Raw genomic sequence first — 17,740 nt, 5'->3', positions numbered from 1 at the left:
CAGCCCACCAAGATGTGGAACTCTCAAGCCCGTTCCAACCAGACTTGATGCGCCAGGCCTAACCATTCGTTCCTCGAACCACATCACGCACACAAAGACGCATTCGTGACCAACTAGTTGCCTCGCCGCAATATGCATCGATGCCCCGTATCTCACAAAACAAGACTCCTCGAAAATGACGTGGCCCATTCGCATCATCGACATTATCGGTTCCTGGCCGACCTCCTCGTCGGCGTAGGTCTCGTGCCAGGGGTGCCGGAACGACTCCTGCTCTCACCGGTGAAGCTGCCATTGGTGCCGGCCCATCTGTCATCGCCACTGCTTCTCCTGCTCCTTGCTTCGCCACCAACAGGCCCACCCAGCACAATCTCGTCCAACATGGGGGTGGGTGTGCCTCTCGGCGGCGTCCCCTTTTGGGGAGTCGCGACACTGCTCTTTTCGAAACCTGGCCCTGGCCCTGGCCCGGCATCTGCACTAAACACTCCTTCGGCCGGCGTAGCTCTTCCACTGGCGCTGGCACTGGCACTCTCGGCTGCACCACCGCCACCGGCAACGCCATTGACGCCACCAAGCACCTTCTTGCGGGGTCTCTTGTCCTTGCCCTCGCCCTTCCACTGGCTCCACTTCTTGACCATGCTCCAGCTGCGCACGGGGTTGACGCCCTGCAGAATCTTGTCACGCCACTCGGCCGCCTTGGTCGGGTCCGGGTTGAGCCAGGTGTGGTCAGCGTTGATACTGGCGCGCAGCTCGTCGTCGGTCCATTTACGGTTCAACTTCTCGTCCACCGTCATGGAGGCAAAGTCTGGCATGGTAGGCAAGGGCGCCACAGCACCGCCGGCGGCAGCACGCGCGGCTTGTTGGGCGGCGAGCTCGCGCTCACGCGCCTTGGTGTATTGATTAGGGTGCTTTGGTTTGACGTTGGCTTGAACATGCTGTTGCGGTGGCTGTTGCACTGGAAGAGGGCCGTTGGTGATGTTGGCGATCGAGGTGACCTTTTGACGTTTGGGGGTGCCTTCTCGTGGCTCAGTGATGACGGGAGTGGCGGCGCGTTTTCTGCTAGGAGTAGAGGATACAGACGGTGTTTCAGACGCATCGCGCGTCGGAGGGTGTTTCCTGCCGCCGAAACGTGTACGAGTAAGTCGCTTATTGACCAGATCTGGTTTGCCAGGGGTGAGTTGAGCTTGTGATTCCTCGCTGTCGGGAGAGACTGGCCGAATGACTTCACCGTTCTCGTCAAGGGCACGGCGGGTATACGCAGCGGTATATTCGTCGTGGTGCTGTTGCTGGACTGGAATGTAGAATTTGCCATCCCTCTCGATGGGCTCCCAGCCGTCGATGTTCTTGAGATTCTTTGCACGATTGCTCATGCCCTTGAACTGGCGATCAGTAGGGACAAAACCACCTTGCGAAAATGGCTCGGGAAAGAGACGGACATCGCGCTTCTCTTGCTCCGACAGGTCGTCAGCAGTACGGCCAAAGGGAATCAGGTTGGAGATTCGAGCTGGCTTGGCGGTTTCGTACTTGTAGTTGTACAAAGTCGCTTCTTTGCGCTCCTCGAAAACCTCAGGATCCTGCAGAGCCTGGGGATTTTTGGTGGTAGAGTCGCGACCTTTGATGGCGGCAATTTCTCGGCTCAGCTCTGAGTATTCCTCCTGAGCGGATCTCAAGGCAAGAACATTGTTGGAGCTGAGCGTGTACAGCTGCAGTTGGGTAAGAGTTGAGAGATTGGCAAGAAATTCTTGTGGGTCAGCGAGCGGTTTGAACCCGTCCTCGTCAAGGTCGTTGCTGGTATAGAGCTCGGGCCGGGTCTTGTCCGGGAAGGATTCTTGCCAGAGCGGCTCTGCCTGCAGAGCACTCATGGCAGGTGAGAGTACGATATGAGTGGAAATGGAGATGCAGCGACTTGTTGCGCGCCAGTCCCGGCGACAGATTTACCAGCTTGGGTGCCACTGGCGTGTATGGTGGTAAAGGAGTTGGAAGAGAATGCAAGGGTTGATGACCGAGAAGGAGATTTAGCTTGAAAAACGCGAAGTTGGTGCCGACGCGATAATCGGGGTGGCTGGTAGCTGCTGCTGTTGCGCATCGGCTGGTTAACGGAAGAATACAGCGTGAATAGAGAGGTGATGAATAGAGGAGAGGCAGAATCAGCAAGGCGGCGCCGGCCAGGTCGCCTTCTGCCAACCCACAGTGCACAATCCACAATACTCCCCAAGTCAGCGCCCGTCCTGTTTGGTCAAGCCAATCAGCGAGCCGGCTGTGTTTTGGCTTTGGGGCTAGCCGCTTTGGGCTTGTATCGCCGCTACGCTGCGTTTGGAGGATCCTCTGAATACTCTGAATACCAATACAATGCTTGAGATGGGAGTTGTCAGCTCGTAGCTGTGGAACTGCAGCAAACTGACAAGTACCCGTCAATACCATATCTAGAGACCATGATATCTGCGTGCAGGTATTTGTTCTGAAAGTGGTAGCAGACCAGGATCGATCTCGTCTGGCCTGAGATTGACACTTGATGCTGGCGTTGATGCAATCCTTTCTCCATGCCCACGAGCACGAGATCTAGCACCTCATTCCCTCACCCCTCACCCCTCAGCTTCCTGCCCTCGAGCCCTCCGCTCCTCCAGCTTCCTCCTCGTCGACGCCTCCGCTTCCTTGACCCAGCCGGCATAGCTCTCCTCACCCGCCGCCAGCTTCAACCCGACCACGCCCTTCAACACCTCGCCAGTAAAGCCGACAAAGTTGTGTCTGCGCAACGCATTCTCCCAATCCCACTGCGCCCGCTTCCGCTTCTCCCGCGCCATGCTCTCGTAGTCCTGGAACTCTTCTGCCTTGACGCGCAAATCACCACAGACGGCCATGAGATTGAACCGGACCTCGCCCGGTGGATAGCGCTCGATGCGCCGCTGCAACACGGGGATGATCTTCTCGGGAAATTCTTCCGCGGAGCATGCGCCGTGGCTGATGGGGAATGGCTGCAGGCCGTCCAGCTCATACAACCGACCGTGATGACACGTGTAGCCGATGAAGTGAAAAACGTCCTCTGTCCCGGCGCTGGGATCGCGCTGCGTCTCGTCCGCAAAGGGACTCGAGCGCGCAAATGTGTTGTGCGTGTCTCTTATGAGGTCCGAGTTGGACAGCGCCTCGCCGCGCAGGTCGGCCGGAAAGCCGGTCGTGAAGTCTTTGAAGTCGCGCAACGAAGGCCCGATGTCTATTCTTCCCGCCTCGTCGTTATTGAGCACGACCGAGAGGATGGCTTGGGTGCCGCAGGCGTTCTGAATCGTCTGCGCCGCGAAGAAGAGTTGGCGGTCATCGACGGCCTCGGAGTCGTAGGCGCCGTCTTGCGGAGCCCTCGTGTCGCTCGAGCTCGACCCGATCCATTTGAAGAGGAAGATGACGCCGTAGACGGGGCTGTTGGAGGACGCACGTGGTCAGTCAAGACATGCACCGGCGGGGGGGCGCAGGCGCGGCTACGCACTCACGAGGTCCGACATTACCTCAAAGCGCGGATCGAGTCCGCGTCGAGCGAAATGAGCTCCTCGAACTGTACACCCTTGACCCCCAATTGCTCAATGAGTGATGTGAAAACGCCCTGCCAAACACCATCGTCAGCCCTGATGATTTCCGCGCTTCGGACGGGTGCAATGCAGGCCCACCTCGTCTGATTCAATCGTGCTCCATCCGCCAGCGGCCGCATCTTCAGCCATGGCTTAAAGGTAGCCTGCACGTTCTTGCGGGTTTTCACTTCTCTTGCAGCACATGCGCAAATGTACACGCAGTCGGAAATAGATTTATGCTTATGCTTAGCCGGCTTGGGGGTAGCGCGCTCGCTGCAAGGGCGATGAGGGTCTGCGATCGGAAGTGGACAGAGGGACCCAAATGTAACGTCGTGGAGTGAGAAGAAGGCTAGTTCAGGAACGTCAACGGCCGCTTAAGTCAACGTCGTACTCGTGTCAACCCTGCAGAGGCTTGTTGTGACGCCCGGTAACAAAAAAAAGTGATCCTGCAGGCATCACGGCGGAGTTTGCAGTCAGATCATTCAGCTCAGCCCAGCCCAACACAGGCAGGCAGCATGCCATGACGTCGTGCTTACACTGAAAGTGAACTAACTGTCTGTCAACACGGTTTGAGGCGGTATTCATGGCTCCACCTTTGCAACGAACACCTACAGTATACTGCCAGTGGACTAGGGCAGCAAGCGACGGACTGCCTTGCTACACAACGGTGGGTAGGTAATCATTATTCGTGGCTCTTGCAGCCAATGCCGTTGTAATGCGGTAGTATCCCCGTAGTAGGGGGGGGGGGGGGCCTGCTTGTCCCTCCTCCTCCTCCACCACCAGCTGTTCTTCCTATGCAATTTCAGTCTGATCCAAAACTCTTCGTCTGCTACCGCTGGGTATGTAAGGTAGCTGACCATGACCCCATCCCCTCGCCCATTCTTTTTCGCCCTATTTCCCTCCATCTCTCATCCTCCCTGTCCCTGTCCCTGTCCCTTCCCTGGGCCTCAGTAGATTTCTCACCCCGGCGCCCTCGGGCCTCGCTTCCTCGCTTCCAAAAACATGCATGAGACATACTCGCCCATGCCCTTGTTTTGCATCAATTCGCTCGCAAACGTTCCAAGTATGGGGAGTTGAAAAACGCAAACAAACCCCCTTCAACCAAGCAAGGCCCCAACAAACCCGGAATTGTAACATATCACCACCCCTCGTCGTCGATTGTTTGGTGATCGCTATGCCACACCCTGTGTCATGCCATCCCATGGCAGGTCATGTCGTGCGGCTATTTAGTCTCGCCGTAGCAGTAGCAGTAGCAGGCGTAGCAAAGCGAGGCAGCGGAAAAGCTGTTCCCAATCCTGGCCCCTCCCCTTTTTGTTCGCCCTATTTCTTTCGTGGCGAAAAAAACAAAACAAAAAATTGTCCTCGCGCCAATGATTTCAAGATATGGTCATGGCGGCGACCGAGAGAAAGAAGAGGTGAAAGAGGCAGCGGCGCCAGATGTGGTCCTGTTCTCCGAAGCATTTCAAGTAGTTTTCCGGCTCCGCACTCAGCTCGTCAGGGTCAAGATGTGCATCCTTCGATTCGGTAGCTGGGGCGAGCACGCCTTGAAAATCCTCGTGGGTTTGCCAACATCGATATTCCTGCGGGCGACGAATGCTGACGATACCCAGGCTGATGCTTGCTACTGAAGTTGACGATTATGGGGGTCCTGCTGGTGGTGGTACCGATGTTGAAGTTGGTGGTGCTGTTGCCCAAGATTCTGATACTCGTGCCGCTGCTGCTGAAGTGCCCTACCACTCCCCTCAAACGTATTGTCCCTGTCGTGAAAAAAAAAGTCACATCTCAGCCTTACGCTCTCTATCAAGCCCAAAGTTGCGAAGGAGTGACGAACCGGTTATGATGGCTATGATGAGGAGCAGCGGTAGTCATGCCCGAGTAATATTGTTGGTAACCCTGTTGCTGCTGGAGTGATTGTGACAGTGCCGGCTGCGTCCCGGGCGATGACGCTGCTGCTGACTGCTGCTGCTGACCAAAATGCTCCATTCGCGATGGGTTAGAGTCATGAGAACTGCGCACTTGTGTATGCTGCTGCTGCTGCTGGTGAAGGTGGGGAGACGCCGCGCCTGTCGCGTGTTGGCCGTACACCATCGACATGCTGGAGCTGCGTTCGCCGAGGCCCGATTGCGGCGGCCGCAAGCCAGGCGAGTCGCGACGGCCGGATGTCAGAGACTGCGAGCCGGAAAAGTATGTGCCTGTCCCCGTCGGCAGACCTTGAGGTGTCTGCACGGGTGAGTTAGAGTACAGCGTGCTGGTTGTTTCTGGCGGCGACGCCAGCTGCATGTGCGAGGCCATGTAGGATGGGCTTTGGTGCGGCGAGTGCCGGTAGGGCACGGATGCGTGCTGCTCGAGGCCAATGCTGGTCTTACGTTGTTGGGTCTTGTATGCCGCGACCACGCGCATGGGGTACTCGACGATCTGGAGCGCGACTTGGCAGCTGCTGTCTTGGGGCTGTTGGCTCCGGCGCGAGTTGAGGATCTCGTGGATGCGTTCGATGGGCTGGAGGCACATGCCGCCTAGATATGCGCCGCCGATCTCGGGAAAGACGCCTTCGATCGTGAGGGCTGTTGCGTACAGGTGCGAGAGGAGGGTCAGTGATGGGAGGTCGGATTCGCCGGCGCGAAGGACCGCGGGAGGAAGCCAGAAGATCAAGTCGCGCAGGGGCTGGAGTCGGGCAAAGGCGCGCTCCGGCGAGGGAATCGGGAAGTCCTGCCGCAATTCGGTGAGGTAGTCGAGGACGTGGCCGGCATGTTCTGCCATCTCGGGATTCGTGGCGAGACGCAGCTTGAGATTGTGGAGGGCTGTGATCATCTCATCAACGCGGCGGACTTCGTCGTCTGGGATTCCGGTAGTGGCGTTGGGAAACGTGGGCGTGCTCGGTGTTCTTGCTCGGGAGATGGATCTCTGCACGTCGAGAAATCTTGCCAGTTCCGATTCATGGGCCCAGGGACGCATGGAGGACATGACCTGTTTTCTGTAAGTATCACCGAAATGCTTTTTGGATGACGCCATTACGGTAGAAATGCCTTGTTGTAATGAAGCCCAGCTTTTCCTGCGCACTGATCAGCAACAGATGTCGAAATGCTAAGAATGTCCTCACCATTCGGGAGCTTGCCAGGACAAAAGCATGGAAGCTGCGAGGATAGCTTCGGATACTTCACGCGAGAACTGGCCGAGTCCTCCATGCAAGCCCTTCAATGCCACACCTCGGTGATGGTAGGCCAAGTTCTCGGTATCGGGGTTTTTGGTCTGCCAGGCGAGGTGTGACGCAGACAGCGCAAGCATCGCACTCATGACAAAGTCGTGAGAGAGCGCAACTGGGATCAGGCTACGAATGTCAGCCGCGTCGGGACATAGTGCCATAGGACTTACGTAGGCATTCTTGCAGCCCAAGACGTACAGGGACTGTAGCCTCTGGTGTGGAGATCGGTGGCTAGCGTGACGATATGATGGATGAGTCGTAGGTCGATTGTAGAGAAGCGTGTCCAATACATAGGATCGGGCGACCGCAGATCTGGCAAGAGGCTCTCCCCGGTCAAGCGCCACTTGTCGAGTCGTTTCTGAAGATCAGAAGACATCATGAGATCGGGAGGTCGAGACCCTTTCATGGGTTCTTCGCCAGCAGCTGGCATGTCCATGTAATCACACCGACAGTTGTGCTTGGAGCAGTTCTTGCATTGGGGAAAGGTCTCGTCGCATCTGATGTGGCGCCGTTTGCAAGTTCGACATCCTTTTCGGCTTTTAGTGTGGCTTTTCCGGGGTGGGCCGCCTCCAGGGCCGGCCATGGCTGCTCAGAGCGGTGACTCTGTTGCTTCGAAGAGGGATTTACTGCTCGCAAGTGCTGTCCTGTGGCCCTTGTTCCTCACTTTGACCTCGGCCAGTGCTGATGTCGGCTCAAGATGCGATTCCCAGGACCGTCGTGTGCTTGTCCAGGAGAAGCCGTCAAGTGGCATGCACCAAAAGGAGGGAAAGAAAGGGATGGAGCTCCAAAAGGAGAGGTTGAAAGAAGCGGCGACGATCAGTAGCCGATCACTCGTATTAAAGACAAGGCTGGAGCAATGAGCAGGGACATTGGAATCTCAACGCTAGTGGGATGTGGGCGTTGGGCCGTTAAGAGACGGCAAAACCTGGGGGGCCCTCTTGAGGAAGGTTTGGCAGCCCTGCAGAGGGCGGATTTGGATCATATGCAGACTCTCGTCAGCACCCTATAGAGAGAGATATGACAGCATCCTTGCGGTCTGAAGGCAGGGCAGAGACGAATGAGACGGGATGAAACAGGGTCGCAGCAAATGGTTCATCCGGATCTCGAAATAGAAGAGGCAACAGTATGCGGCTGGAAGAAGAGGCGCGAATTCTGGGAGGTTCCTTATTAGCGGGTGGTGTCAAACACACTGGCATGGGACAAAGACGCCTCTTTTTCCTCAGCCTCGGAGCGCTATGCCACGAAGGCTCATGCGTCTGGGGACAACCATAGGCTGGTCGGGGAGAAACACAGCCTGCATGGCCTCAAATGCGCTGAGCGGAAGCTGTGGTAGCCTATTGGTGCGATGCGAGAGACCCCGTCCCCGACTCCCAAAAAGGGCAGAGGTGAATGAGGCTAGCTGGACGACGGCATTGGTGAGCCACTGAGCCTGCGGGTGGATGACTCCTGGAGCTTGGTTTGAACGAAACCCCGGTCACATGTAGGCATCGAGCCTGGTGTGGCAGCTTTTGGCAGCTTTTGGCAGCCTTTGGCAGCATGCCACAAGGTGAGTTTGGTGGCGATCTGTCGAAAGCATGAGACCCAGCTCCCGCGTGGCAGAAACCTCAAGGACCCGAAAATCCCTAGCTTGTTCTTTTTCCTTTGCTAGCTGGCTTTTGCTATCAGTCCGCTGACGGTATTATTTCGAGAGTATTTACACATGTAATACGTCGTCATGGGGGTGGTGCCTGCCGGATGACGGCCAGCCATGTCAGCTCGCGTAACTGTTCACAGAGATTGGATTGCGTAAGGGCGGACAGATAGAAGGTTCAAGATTCCATCTCACCGTTTTCGGGAGCCAGTGGCTTTGGCTGCTGACATTATCGCATTCTTGCCCCCAAAAGAGAACCCAAGGCAGGCAGAGGGAATGGGTACCGTGCTGTCGGGTACCAGTCTCGTACAGACCGGGGGCGGACCAGTGAGTGGAAGCCAGCCGACGGCAAGCTACTAGTGTCATGCGCGTTCCGATGTGACAAGCAAGCAGGTTTCGGTGCATGGGGTTTATCAAAATGATGTCAACCGGAAGTAGGTGCGGCGACCAAAAGCCAGCAAGCTGGCGCTCCCTGGGCATGCAACCAGAGGGGTGTTTGATGACTGTCTAAGCCTAACCGGTGTTGTAATCAGCAGAAGTTCAGATTTTCTGATACGTCGGGGTGGCGGATGTGGCGCGCGCATGCGGCTGTCTGTGGAGAGAATAGGATAGGATAACCAGGTGGAAGTGCAGCAGCTTAGCAAATTCCACACGCAGACGAGGCCCACTCGAGCCAAAGTCTGCAATCAACGTTTCGCTAAGCAAGATTCATTGGGAAAGGCCCCCACGGGACATTCCAGCCGCGTGAACGTGCACGACGATTGACAGGACTAAGGGCGTCAGCCGAGTTTGAGCAGATCGAAATGCAAAGAGCCGCAAAGACAAATACGATCGACGAGGAATAAGTGGCTTCCAGGTCCCCAGCGGAATGCTCGTAGCAATCATCGTCGACGGGACACTGGTCTCGTCGGATCGTGCAGCAAGGGGGGGCTAAAGTCTGGCTTTGTTTGGCCCCTACGAGTCTGGGGGAAGTGAAAAGCTTGCTTTTCGGCAAACGGTGCACGTCAAAGGGCCACAGGACGTGCCCATCCAGCACCCAGAAACGCTGCCCCAGTCCACAGGACTGGATGGCTTACCCGACCTGTACTCCGTACAAGCTGTCACTTCGCTTAAGATGAGAGTCTAGCCGGTCCGTCGGCTTCGCTGCCTCTGCACGCAAAACTTGGCAGCCTGTTTGTCTACATGTCTGCGAGATGCAGGCTGATTGCCCCTCCCCTCTCTCCCTATCGATGAACCTGTAAGGGCGGGCCACCATACGCGGATGACGCCGGCCTCAAGTCCGTCCTAGCGAAATATCATTCATCAGAAGTCACTCTCAGGACAGACCCGCGCCCCCGCCCCCCCCTCCCTGCATACCATGTGTACATATTGTGGATTGGGCCAGGAAGATACCGTGCCTCTAGTGCCCCACCAAGTTTCCTTTAGACCTTCGGCAAATCTAGCAGAGGTCCCGTGCGCAGGCGCCATGTGCGGCACCCATGCGTAGCGAGCTCGACAATTGTCTCGTGCGGTCAGGCGTCATTATTCGTTCTTCCGCAACGGAGGAACCCGATCATGCTCGACAAGCTACTGTACTTACTGATCCCGCTAGCAAGCGACCTTTACAGTTCTCTACTGGACAGAAGATCCGAAGTTTTTGAGGTCCCCCAAACAAGGCTCTGGTTAGACCTGGTGGGCCGCACATTTTACCCGGGACTTCATGCTTCGTATACGAGGTCTAACTTTAATGGTTGCCGATAGTCTTGTAGCACGGGCGCTGGGAACCTATGAACCGCCCCGGATGTCCTCTGCCATGTGCGGCCCCTAAATCTTGTTGCCCTTCCACATGATCCGGGTTTCCACATAGGCTACAGTACAGTAGTCATAGTTCAGAAGAATGGAGGATCGCCTGTAGATACGCCAGCTAAGATGAGCAGCGCAAGGCTGGCACTGGCCCGGGTGGCCCACCAGAAGGGATCGGCGTCACTGACGGGAAGGCTCCCGATCCTCACAGCAAAGTTGTGAGTCCGAGGAGGCCGCCAGTCAATCTCATCGACCCCGAAGAATGAAGAATGAAGAATGATCTGCCGTAAGTATGGGTAGTCCGCTCGGCAGTTCTGTCGACCCCTGGTGGCCAACTCAGAAGGAAATCACACATATCGAATCTGACGAGGTCACGAAGTACGTGGCTTTCATGATTTTCATTCAAGCGCGTCTAGCCTTGCCCTCGGGATGCTGATCATCTTGACCTGATGTGTTCACCGCCTCCGTGGCATCGCTAAAAAGGCTGTCCTTGCCGCTTGTGAGCGGGGGGGGAGGTGGCGGTCACACTGCAATCGCTCGGTGCGGCCGTGGTATCGGAAAACACCATTGATGCGTTCTCCCGTCATTCCTCGATTCTGTCGACATCCCGGTACCTCACATCACCACGCCGCTGTTGCTGGCTATTCTGGGCCAAAGCTCAGCAGCCTCCTTTCCGACCGGGCCCGTGATGGCACTGCCCTTCATTTCACCCTTTGGATTGACAATCACTCCAGCATTGTCTTCGAAGTACAGATAGACACCATCCAGCCGCCTCCAGGGTTTCGATTGTCTGACGATCACGGCAGGCATGACTGCCACAGCGTTAGACTTATTTGCATAGCTTCGTGTGGGTTAATTTTACCTTTCTTCCTCAGCTCAGGCTTTCCCTTCTTGACCGTAGCCATAACCATGTCACCGACGCCGGCAGCGGGCAGTCTGTTGAGGCGGGCACCGATACCCTTGACGGAGATGATGTAGAGATTGCGGGCACCCGAGTTGTCGGCGCACGACATAACGGCACCACTATCGTCTTGTTAGTCCAATTCTTGTAGCATAGCCATCGCAATCGTCTCGAGATAGATGATTATTCGGGCATATTGGCAGTTTTCGATGGGTTGAACGTACACAGGCAGACCGAGGGTCATCTTGAGCTTGTTGCCAGAGGCACCACGACTGCATCTCGAGTTAGCCAGTGCGACGCAACGGCGGAGGTAGCGCAAGAAGCGCGACGCCAACATACCCTCTCTTGGACGCCATTTCGACTGTATTTGAGGATCGAGTGGAGGGCTTCGGTAGGGTTGGGTGTCCGTTAAAAAGTTGGTCCAAACTTGTTGAAGTTACGATGCGCAGGCGTGACCACGCCAAGATTTCATATTGTGTGCGCTTGGCATATTCCCCACTTTGTGCTGCGGTGCTATGATTGGCTGCTCTTGCCCTGGCGGCAAACAGCAATATCGCTCTACAGTCTCGTAGCCACCTCGATGAAGACGAAGAAAGAGCATGCAGTCAGTAGAAAGTAAAGATGAACCGTTCAACCGTACTCGTTTGGTCAAATTCGTGTCTCCGAAGCAATTTGCTCATGCTGCTGCTGCTGCTACAATTCGATGTAGTACTAGTTGTCCATTCGCCCCGCGACCACAACAAACTCATCCGCCCCTGCTTGTCCGTAGAACCTCCACCAGCCAGTCTATGGCAGTTGGCCTTCTCGAACCAGTATCATGCCCGCTTTCCAGTACATCGAGATGACTGCCACATTCCCAAGCCTGTGTGGTTGGTCAGCGGCATTCGACCGCCACATTGCAATCAGATGAAGACAAACGTTGCCGAATGGATACGGAAGGGGTCACGAGTAGACAAAGTTCTGCCCTCCTCTTGCAGTTTGCTTTCAAGCAGCTGTATCGTGCAGCTTTCACGGGAGACTTACAGATACCAGGCTGTCCGCATGGGTGCCCACTTGGCGCTTGCTATGCTCACATAGCTGATAGTGTACAGGATCCGGCTGACAAGGTAGAGACCGCACATCAGATTCATCCACTCAGCATCCAATCTGGTCACGACACCAGACAGGATTCCTCCCACGACAAAAGCCATGTTCTCGAGCATGTTCTCGTGGGCAGACCGACACCGCTCAAATCGGCGATATATGTGCTTCGGAACCGACGCCTCTGTCTTGCTGCGGTTGTTCGTCGATCGAGGTGACTGTAAATCCCATTTGTTGTTGTTGTTTGTAGTGATCAACCACACACTATATGCGTGTGGGAACATTGCGATGACCAGATATGCTGGAATTGTGAAAAGAGCATAATTAGCTGCGGACATCTCGGGCACAATGTGTCGAAAGGCTGCTGATGGATTCTGTCTGACGAAGGTTCGTTCAACGAGACAAATGCTCTGCCCCGGCGACGTATTGCAATATTCACTCCTTGCACATCTGTGTAGAACCGGAAGAGCGTCCAAAATGTTCGGGACTGTCACCTTAGCTAAACGAACCTGTGACGTAGGCGTTATGCCAGTGCCATGCCCGAGGAGACTACGCTTTGTCGCGTCTGCACGATAGCACCAACAGCACTGGAAGTCTTCACAAGGCAGCCGGACGGTCGTGTCAAGATTGATCGCTCACGCGATCATCTACTCTGGGGATTTGGGCTAATTCGATGGCAGTGACACAGATCGAGACGGACATGCACCTATCCAGAACGGACCTCGCTCCGGCTCGTCAATGCCATTGTTTGTGCGGCAAGCGTCAACAATGCGATGACGCCCCATGCAAGGACAGAACGCTCCTCGTCGGTCACAAAAGTTACTCGGTCCGGTATCATCAACAACTACTCCGCTATCTGGATGTGAGATAATAAGGAAGGTGGTCAAGGTGTTCCGTCTTCCCAAGTCGAGCTCGAGTCAGCCCCCAATCTCCACCGGTTAGGCGGCCGCCTCGGCTGCATGTTCATTTGCTTGGGACTTCAGGGACCTGGTACGAGCGTGTCCACTAAGCGGGCCCTCACGGATTCACAGTGTGGTTAATATAGAATCGATTGCTCACCACGTGCGTGCCCCGAGCCAGGTGAACCACTGCTCTCATCTCGGAAGGTAGCACAATCGACGAGACATACAGAGCCTGTCATGTACCTGTCTAGACGACCCCAGCATGGATTCAGAATGGCACTTTTGCCACGGAATCGTCCTGGTCAAAGGCCCTCCAAGCCGACGGCCCCCTAAGCCCTATGGATCGGCGAACGCGGGTCTGTCCATTTATTGCGCTCCTCTTCGGGTTCTTTCGCCCCCCGCCCAGGTACTCCCCTTCGCCAATCATGGTCCAGCTATTGCACGTCCTCCTCGAGCCAGTGCTGCGAACCCCTGCATGTCTTGCAGAAACCACTCCACCAATGCTCACTCGTGTTGGTCAGCTCGAGCCTCAGCTCATGAGCTATGCAACACTGCCCCTGCCGGGGACTTGAGGTTGCCTTCTCGATAGCCGTTCTTCAGCATTGATATGTAGCATCGTTCCTGGCCCAATGTCCTTCGAAGTTTTGCAAGCACTCTCGTCCGTAGTATTGCAGCTTTTGTGGCTTCCTTTTTTATACTTCTAATCTACGAACAGAAGTTTCAATATGCCGCGAGGCAGGAAGAGGAAGGCCTCGGATGCGTCTTCCACTCTCCAAGTGCCGGAGGAACCGAAGAGAGGACGTTCCGTCAGTCCACGTCCCTCGTCAGGTTTTGCGACGCTCAAAAATGCTGTCAGCGGACTGTTCAGTAGCAACAAGCCTGATCCGACAAACCCAGTTCTGTTCGGCGCGATAGAGGCAACGAGGCCCAAGCCTGCCTTGGGCGACTTTTTTAGGGGCATTGCCAGCCAGACTGGTCGCCTTGGTGAGAACGTTGGCTTGATATCTTCCTTCCTTGATACGGAGCTCTTCAACGGAGGCTATGTCGATGACAGAAAGTACCAGGTGAGGCAAGCTCTTCGGAATAAAACCTGGTCCAGACATGCTAACGCCAATGAAAGATGGAGCAGATCTTACGGCTCGCTTCGTCGTTGCCCGTAGGCTCAGGACCGCTGGACGAGATCAGTACCCGGTTCATTAAGCTCCTCTGGAACAACTTAGAGCACCCTCCCCTATCATTCCAGGGTAACGAATACAAGTATCGCCAAGCAGATGGGTCCAACAACAACATCATGTACCCTCACCTGGGCAAGGCTGGCTCATTCTACGCCAGGACCGTAACACCGAGAACCCTGCAACCAGGAGTGTTACCAGACCCTGGAGTCATCTTCGACACCGTCTTTGCGCGCCGCAAAGAGGCTCGAGAGCACCCGAACAAGGTTTCTAGTATGCTGTTTTACCTCGCCACCATCATCATTCACGACGTCTTCCACACTGACGAGAGAGACCATTCTCGCGTGAAGACGTCGTCGTACTTGGATCTCGCCCCGCTTTATGGAAGCAGCATTGAAGATTTGAAGAAGATCCGTACTTTCAAGGATGGTCTTCTAAAGCCGGACACCTTCTCGGAGAAACGCTTGTTGGGATTCCCACCTGGCGTTGCCGCCGTTGTCATCTGCTTCAACCGATACCACAATTATGTTGCCATGCAATTGAAAACTATCAACGAGGGTAACCGATTTAAGGCGCCCAATGATGAAAATGACCTGAAAGGTATCCTAGCACTCGACGAGGAGCTCTTCCAGACAGCCAGACTGGTGACGTGTGGCCTATACATCAACATCATCCTTATTGACTACGTCCGCACCATCCTCAACCTCAATCGTACGAATTCAACTTGGACTCTTGATCCTCGAAACAATGAGGATGTCTATGACATCGAGGGTACACCTCGCGGTATTGGTAACCAGGTCAGCGTGGAGTTCAATCTCCTTTATCGCTGGCATTCGGCCATCAGCAAAAAGGATGAGCAATGGACCAACGAGCTATATTCTAAGATCATGGGCACAAATGATCTCGAGTCCCTGACCGAAGCTGAAGTCGTGCGTAATCTATACGGCTGGCTGAACAAGCAAGGAGAAGACCCGTCTACTTGGACCATTGACGATGGGAAATACACTCGCAATGGTCTTGGCCGCTTCGGTGATGAAGATCTGGTCAACATCTTGGCAGACGCAACCGAGGACGTTGCCGGAGCCTTCGGTCCACGAAATGTACCTGTGGTCTTGAAGCTGATTGAGACCCTGGGTATCAAACAGGCGAGATCGTGGAATGTTGCTACGCTCAACGAGCTGCGCGCCTTCTTCAAGTTGGAGCCTCACAAGACGTTCACTGACATCACGCGCGACGAGGCCACTGCCGGCGCTTTGAAGGCATTGTACGGCCACCCAGACTATGTGGAGATGTACCCCGGCATGGTAGCGGAAGATGCCAAAGACCCAATGGACCCGGGGTCTGGCTTGTGTCCTGGCTACACTATATCTCGAGCCATCCTCGCGGACGCTGTCGCGCTCACACGGGGTGATCGTTTCTACACTGTTGGCAATTCGCCTGCCAATCTCACCAGTTGGGGTTTCAATCAGATCAAGTCTGATCCAGATGTCGCACAAGGACACTGCTTCTATAACCTGTTGATGCGTGCTCTGCCCAACTGGTATCGTGGCAGTTCAGTCTACGCAATGTTTCCTTTTACTGTCCCCGAGGAGAACATGCGGATCCAGTCGAAGTTGCACAAGGCCCAGGACTACAACTTTGAACGACCCAGCTACATCGGCCTGCCCATCTCGATCAAGTCTTGGAAGGCCGTAACTTCGATTCTTGCGGACACAGGACGATTCGCCGTTCCCTGGGATGCTCACACTCGTGACTTGACAGGCCACGATTACATGCTCAGCGGCGACAAGAAGGCCAATTTCAAGCAAAAGCAGGAGTTTGGCGAGCACATCTACGGCCCAAGCTATCCCAACCAGTACAGCCCTACTCAAAATGAGCGCCTCAGGCAGGTGCAGAAGTTCTACGAGGATTTGACCACCCAGCTTGTGACCGTCCGAAGCGAGATCCTGCTCAAGGATTGGTACCAGCTCGACGCGGTGCGCGACGTTGCCAACCCATCGCACGCCATCTTCAACGCCAAGATGTGGCACATCCCTCTCAAGTCGCCCGACGACGTCAACCCCGTCGGCATCACCGTAGAGCAGCTCTACCTAGCAATGTCCGTCATGTTCGCCTATGTCTTTCTGGACCTCGACACCGCGCGCTCCTTTAAGCTGCGCCTCGGGGCCAAGGGCTCCGGCGAAGCAATCTCGAAGCTCATCCGCATCGTCTGCGAGGCCGTCAAGGCGGACAGCTACCTGCACCTGTCGGATCTGTTCCGCATGGGCCATGCAGGCAAGCTGCTCGGCGACTTTGGCACGAGGCTCATCCGCCGCCTGTTCGAGGGCGGCAAGTCGGTCGACGAGGTCGTGTGGTCGATCATCCCGACCGCGGCGGCCGCGACCGCCACCCAGGCGCAGCACTGCTCGCAGATGCTCGATCTCTACCTCTCCGACGAGTACAAGCACCACTGGCCCGACATCCAGGCTTGCGCGTGGTCCGACTCCGAGGGCGACTTCGAGAAGCTTAAGAGCTATGCCCTTGAGGCGAATCGACTGCGACCGGCGGCTTTCGGGCTGCTGCGCAAGTCACGCGTCGACACTGTCATCGACGATAATGGGAAGAAAGTGCACGTGTCCACCGACGCGCAGATCTACACCGACTTCGTCGCGGCCGGCATGGACAAGACGGTGTTCCCCAATCCGCTCGAGATCGACATCACGCGGGACCGCGACCTGTACATCCACCATGGGTACGGAGCACACGCGTGCCTCGGCCGACCGATTGTCGAGGTTGCCATGGCGGCGCAACTGAAGGTATTTGCCAAGCTCAAGAACCTCAGGCGTGCGCCGGGTCTGCAAGGGGAGATGAAACGCACGGTGCCGCCGCCGAACCCGGTGAGCAGTGACCCGCACGAAAACCCGGGACGCATCGAGGCGTTCATGAAGGAGGATTGGAGTGACTGGTGGCCTTTCCCGACCTGTAAGTTTCCTTATCACGTTGAAATTTGGGCAACATGCTAATGTCGTCATAGCTCTCAAGGTCCATCACGCCGGCTTCTTCGAGTCCCAGGAAGAGTATTTGAGCACTGATACTAGTGTACCCGGCATGAAGAGCGATATTGAGATGTCGGACATGGCGGCGAATGGATTCGCTGGGAACGGCGTGAATGGAGACCATGGCAGACTGCCTGACGACGCTTGAACAGCGGCATTGCGGTGGTGTATCGAATGAATAAGTGATGCTGGTTAGCAAGCGTTGGATTGGAATATAATTGCAGGATTTCATAGCGATGTGGTAGCGTAGGTCATTGTGCACACTACACGTGAGTCTATCTCCAACATTCCACACCAGTACCCCTGGTCTCCTTCCAATGCCAGGAGTTGTATCGAAGACACATTCGGCCTCAGAAGTTGACCCGAATGTATGATCAGGCAGTGAATGGATTCGATGAGGCTGTACCCATGTCACGTGACATCGGCGTATCGGAGTGCCGCAGTTGCCGCAGTTGCCCCCGATGACATCTCGCGACATCTTGAACACC

The 17,740-nt window shown here is 55.6% G+C and overlaps 6 protein-coding genes across 6 annotated transcripts; 1 reads left to right on the top strand and 5 right to left on the bottom strand.

Moving 5' to 3' along the window:
• Positions 1 to 203: 203 nt before the first annotated feature.
• Positions 204 to 1,859, bottom strand: HMPREF1541_03613 (uncharacterized protein; the record flags this gene model as incomplete). Its single annotated transcript, XM_008717964.1, has 1 exon — positions 204 to 1,859. One exon carries the CDS (start codon positions 1,857 to 1,859, stop codon positions 204 to 206), a length of 1,656 nt encoding a protein of 551 aa, XP_008716186.1.
• A 720-nt stretch (positions 1,860 to 2,579) lies between these two features.
• Positions 2,580 to 3,691, bottom strand: HMPREF1541_03612 (uncharacterized protein; the record flags this gene model as incomplete). Its single annotated transcript, XM_008717963.1, has 2 exons — positions 2,580 to 3,405; positions 3,492 to 3,691. 2 exons carry the CDS (start codon positions 3,689 to 3,691, stop codon positions 2,580 to 2,582), a joined length of 1,026 nt encoding a protein of 341 aa, XP_008716185.1.
• Positions 3,692 to 5,351: 1,660 nt separating this feature from the next.
• On the bottom strand, positions 5,352 to 7,333 carry HMPREF1541_03611 (uncharacterized protein; the record flags this gene model as incomplete). Its single annotated transcript, XM_008717962.1, has 4 exons — positions 5,352 to 6,515; positions 6,564 to 6,600; positions 6,649 to 6,876; positions 6,921 to 7,333. The coding sequence occupies 4 exons, from the start codon at positions 7,331 to 7,333 to the stop codon at positions 5,352 to 5,354; spliced, it is 1,842 nt and encodes a 613-aa protein (XP_008716184.1).
• Positions 7,334 to 10,777: 3,444 nt separating this feature from the next.
• HMPREF1541_03610 (60S ribosomal protein L23) lies at positions 10,778 to 11,419 on the bottom strand (the record flags this gene model as incomplete). Its single annotated transcript, XM_008717961.1, has 4 exons — positions 10,778 to 10,974; positions 11,025 to 11,185; positions 11,288 to 11,335; positions 11,403 to 11,419. The coding sequence occupies 4 exons, from the start codon at positions 11,417 to 11,419 to the stop codon at positions 10,778 to 10,780; spliced, it is 423 nt and encodes a 140-aa protein (XP_008716183.1).
• Positions 11,420 to 12,082: 663 nt separating this feature from the next.
• HMPREF1541_03609 (uncharacterized protein) lies at positions 12,083 to 12,481 on the bottom strand (the record flags this gene model as incomplete). The annotated part of the gene is made up of 1 exon (XM_008717960.1): positions 12,083 to 12,481. One exon carries the CDS (start codon positions 12,479 to 12,481, stop codon positions 12,083 to 12,085), a length of 399 nt encoding a protein of 132 aa, XP_008716182.1.
• A 1,289-nt stretch (positions 12,482 to 13,770) lies between these two features.
• HMPREF1541_03608 (uncharacterized protein) lies at positions 13,771 to 17,400 on the top strand (the record flags this gene model as incomplete). The annotated part of the gene is made up of 3 exons (XM_008717959.1): positions 13,771 to 14,109; positions 14,166 to 17,178; positions 17,231 to 17,400. 3 exons carry the CDS (start codon positions 13,771 to 13,773, stop codon positions 17,398 to 17,400), a joined length of 3,522 nt encoding a protein of 1,173 aa, XP_008716181.1.
• Between the last annotated feature and the right edge of the window lie 340 nt (positions 17,401 to 17,740).

This window comes from Cyphellophora europaea, assembly GCF_000365145.1.
Source record: "Cyphellophora europaea CBS 101466 unplaced genomic scaffold supercont1.3, whole genome shotgun sequence".
NCBI classification, from domain to species: Eukaryota; Fungi; Ascomycota; class Eurotiomycetes; order Chaetothyriales; family Cyphellophoraceae; genus Cyphellophora; species Cyphellophora europaea.
The sequence above is the reverse complement of the archived record's forward strand: the minus strand, read 5'-3'. Positions and strand labels throughout refer to the sequence as shown.